The sequence below is a fragment of the Nanorana parkeri genome, unplaced genomic scaffold (assembly GCF_000935625.1).
Source record: "Nanorana parkeri isolate BGI_ZX_2015 unplaced genomic scaffold, ASM93562v1 scaffold3611, whole genome shotgun sequence".
Lineage (NCBI taxonomy): Eukaryota > Metazoa > Chordata > Amphibia > Anura > Dicroglossidae > Nanorana > Nanorana parkeri.
Genome location: NW_017309879.1, coordinates 2703 through 4289, shown reverse-complemented (window position 1 = coordinate 4289; position 1587 = coordinate 2703). Strand labels below are relative to the sequence as shown.

The 1587-nt window shown below is 47.1% G+C and overlaps 1 protein-coding gene across 1 annotated transcript; it reads left to right on the top strand.

Moving 5' to 3' along the window:
- The first annotated feature begins 301 nt into the window (after positions 1-301).
- On the top strand, positions 302-1252 carry LOC108803330 (olfactory receptor 2A12-like). Its single transcript, XM_018575178.1, has one exon. It carries the CDS (start codon positions 302-304, stop codon positions 1250-1252), a length of 951 nt encoding a protein of 316 aa, XP_018430680.1.
- The last annotated feature ends 335 nt before the right edge of the window (positions 1253-1587 follow it).

Genomic DNA, 1587 nt, shown 5'->3' with positions numbered 1-1587 from the left:
GGGCAATTAAGAAGCCAGGCGATGGGTAATGACACGCCGCCCGGCTTCCTGATTGCCCGAGAAGCCGGCTCCATGCTAGTTGAAGTACCGGTATCAGTACTCAGTATCGGCGAGTACCGAAAGATAAATATCGGTACTCGTACTGGATATCCAAAAACCGGTATCGGTGCGTTCCTATAGCAGACATCTGAAGATATTTGTTCTCTGCTCCTTGCTTCATTCCAACTGTATTTTACATACAATTTAACTATGTACTGTGTGTGAGCTGTGTACATTTTTCCTCTGGACTATTTTAGGAATCATGTCTAATCACACGGCAGTGACGGAAATTATATTAGTTGGATTCCCTGGGCTCGCTGAAGCCTTTCATGGCTTGGTATCTACCATGATGTTCTTTGCCTATATGATATCGCTGAGTGCTAACGGCACCGTCGTATGTTTGGTCACCTTTAATGAATATCTACGTCAGCCCATGTACCTGTTCATAGCCAACCTTGCTGTTTCTGACCTATTATTTGACACCGTGACATTACCAAATCTCATTGCCAGGTATTGGTTCGGAGCTTCCACCATTCCCTTGAGGATGTGCCACTTCCAGATCTTCTTGGTTCATTATTTTGGAAGCATGGACTCCTTCCTCTTGATGCTCATGGCCGCAGATCGATATGTGGCCATCTGCCACCCACTGAGATACACCTCCATTATGACCAATAAAGCGGTCACCATTTCCTGTGGCATCTGCTGGATCATTTTGTCTTCTTCTTTAAATTTACTGTGTGCCGTTCTAGCATCACAGATCCCCCTGTGTGGCCCCAACAAGGTTAACAGTTTGTATTGTAGCTACACGGCCTATGCAGCTTTAGCAGGTGCCGATATATCCGGCTCAAGGAAGGTGGTCTTGACCAATGCTATGGTTGTTCTTCTATTGCCGCTGGGGCTGATATTAGCTTCCTATGTCAAAATAATAGTGACAATCTTGTCGATTCGCTCTGAGAGCCTCCGGAGAACATTTTACACCTGCGTGACCCATTTGTTGGTCATCGCTTTGTATTTCACTCCCCGAATCTTTATGTACATTGTAAGTAATGTTCCTCTTGTCAAGATAAAACCTGAAACCAGCGCACTCCTACTTTTTCTCTACTCCTTTGTACCTCACATGACCAATCCAATCATATATTTCCTCCGAGCCAAAGAAATCAAACAGACTTTGAGATGGATTCTCCAGAGAAACAAATTTAAAGAGAGAGATTGATCATTATAATGTCGTGTGTGCAGGGCCTGATTTACTCACTCTGTTGCCCCAAGGCCAGGCTCCTCAAGGCGCCCCCCTCCCCCCCCCCAATAGAGAACGGCAGACCTGCAGGCTGCATACAAGTGATCTCGGCGACATCACCGAGATCACTTGTCAAAACAAGCGGCTGTACATTTATCTTGACTTGCCCAAAGCAGGGCTACCCAACAACTACCCACCTGGTGCCCAGAACTGTATGTGCCCAACGTCGGGAGATAGGAATTCCACACCCCTGCTGCCCCTCTACTCCCTGCTGCCCCAAGGCCGGGCCTTGGTTGGCCTTGTGGGAAATCCGG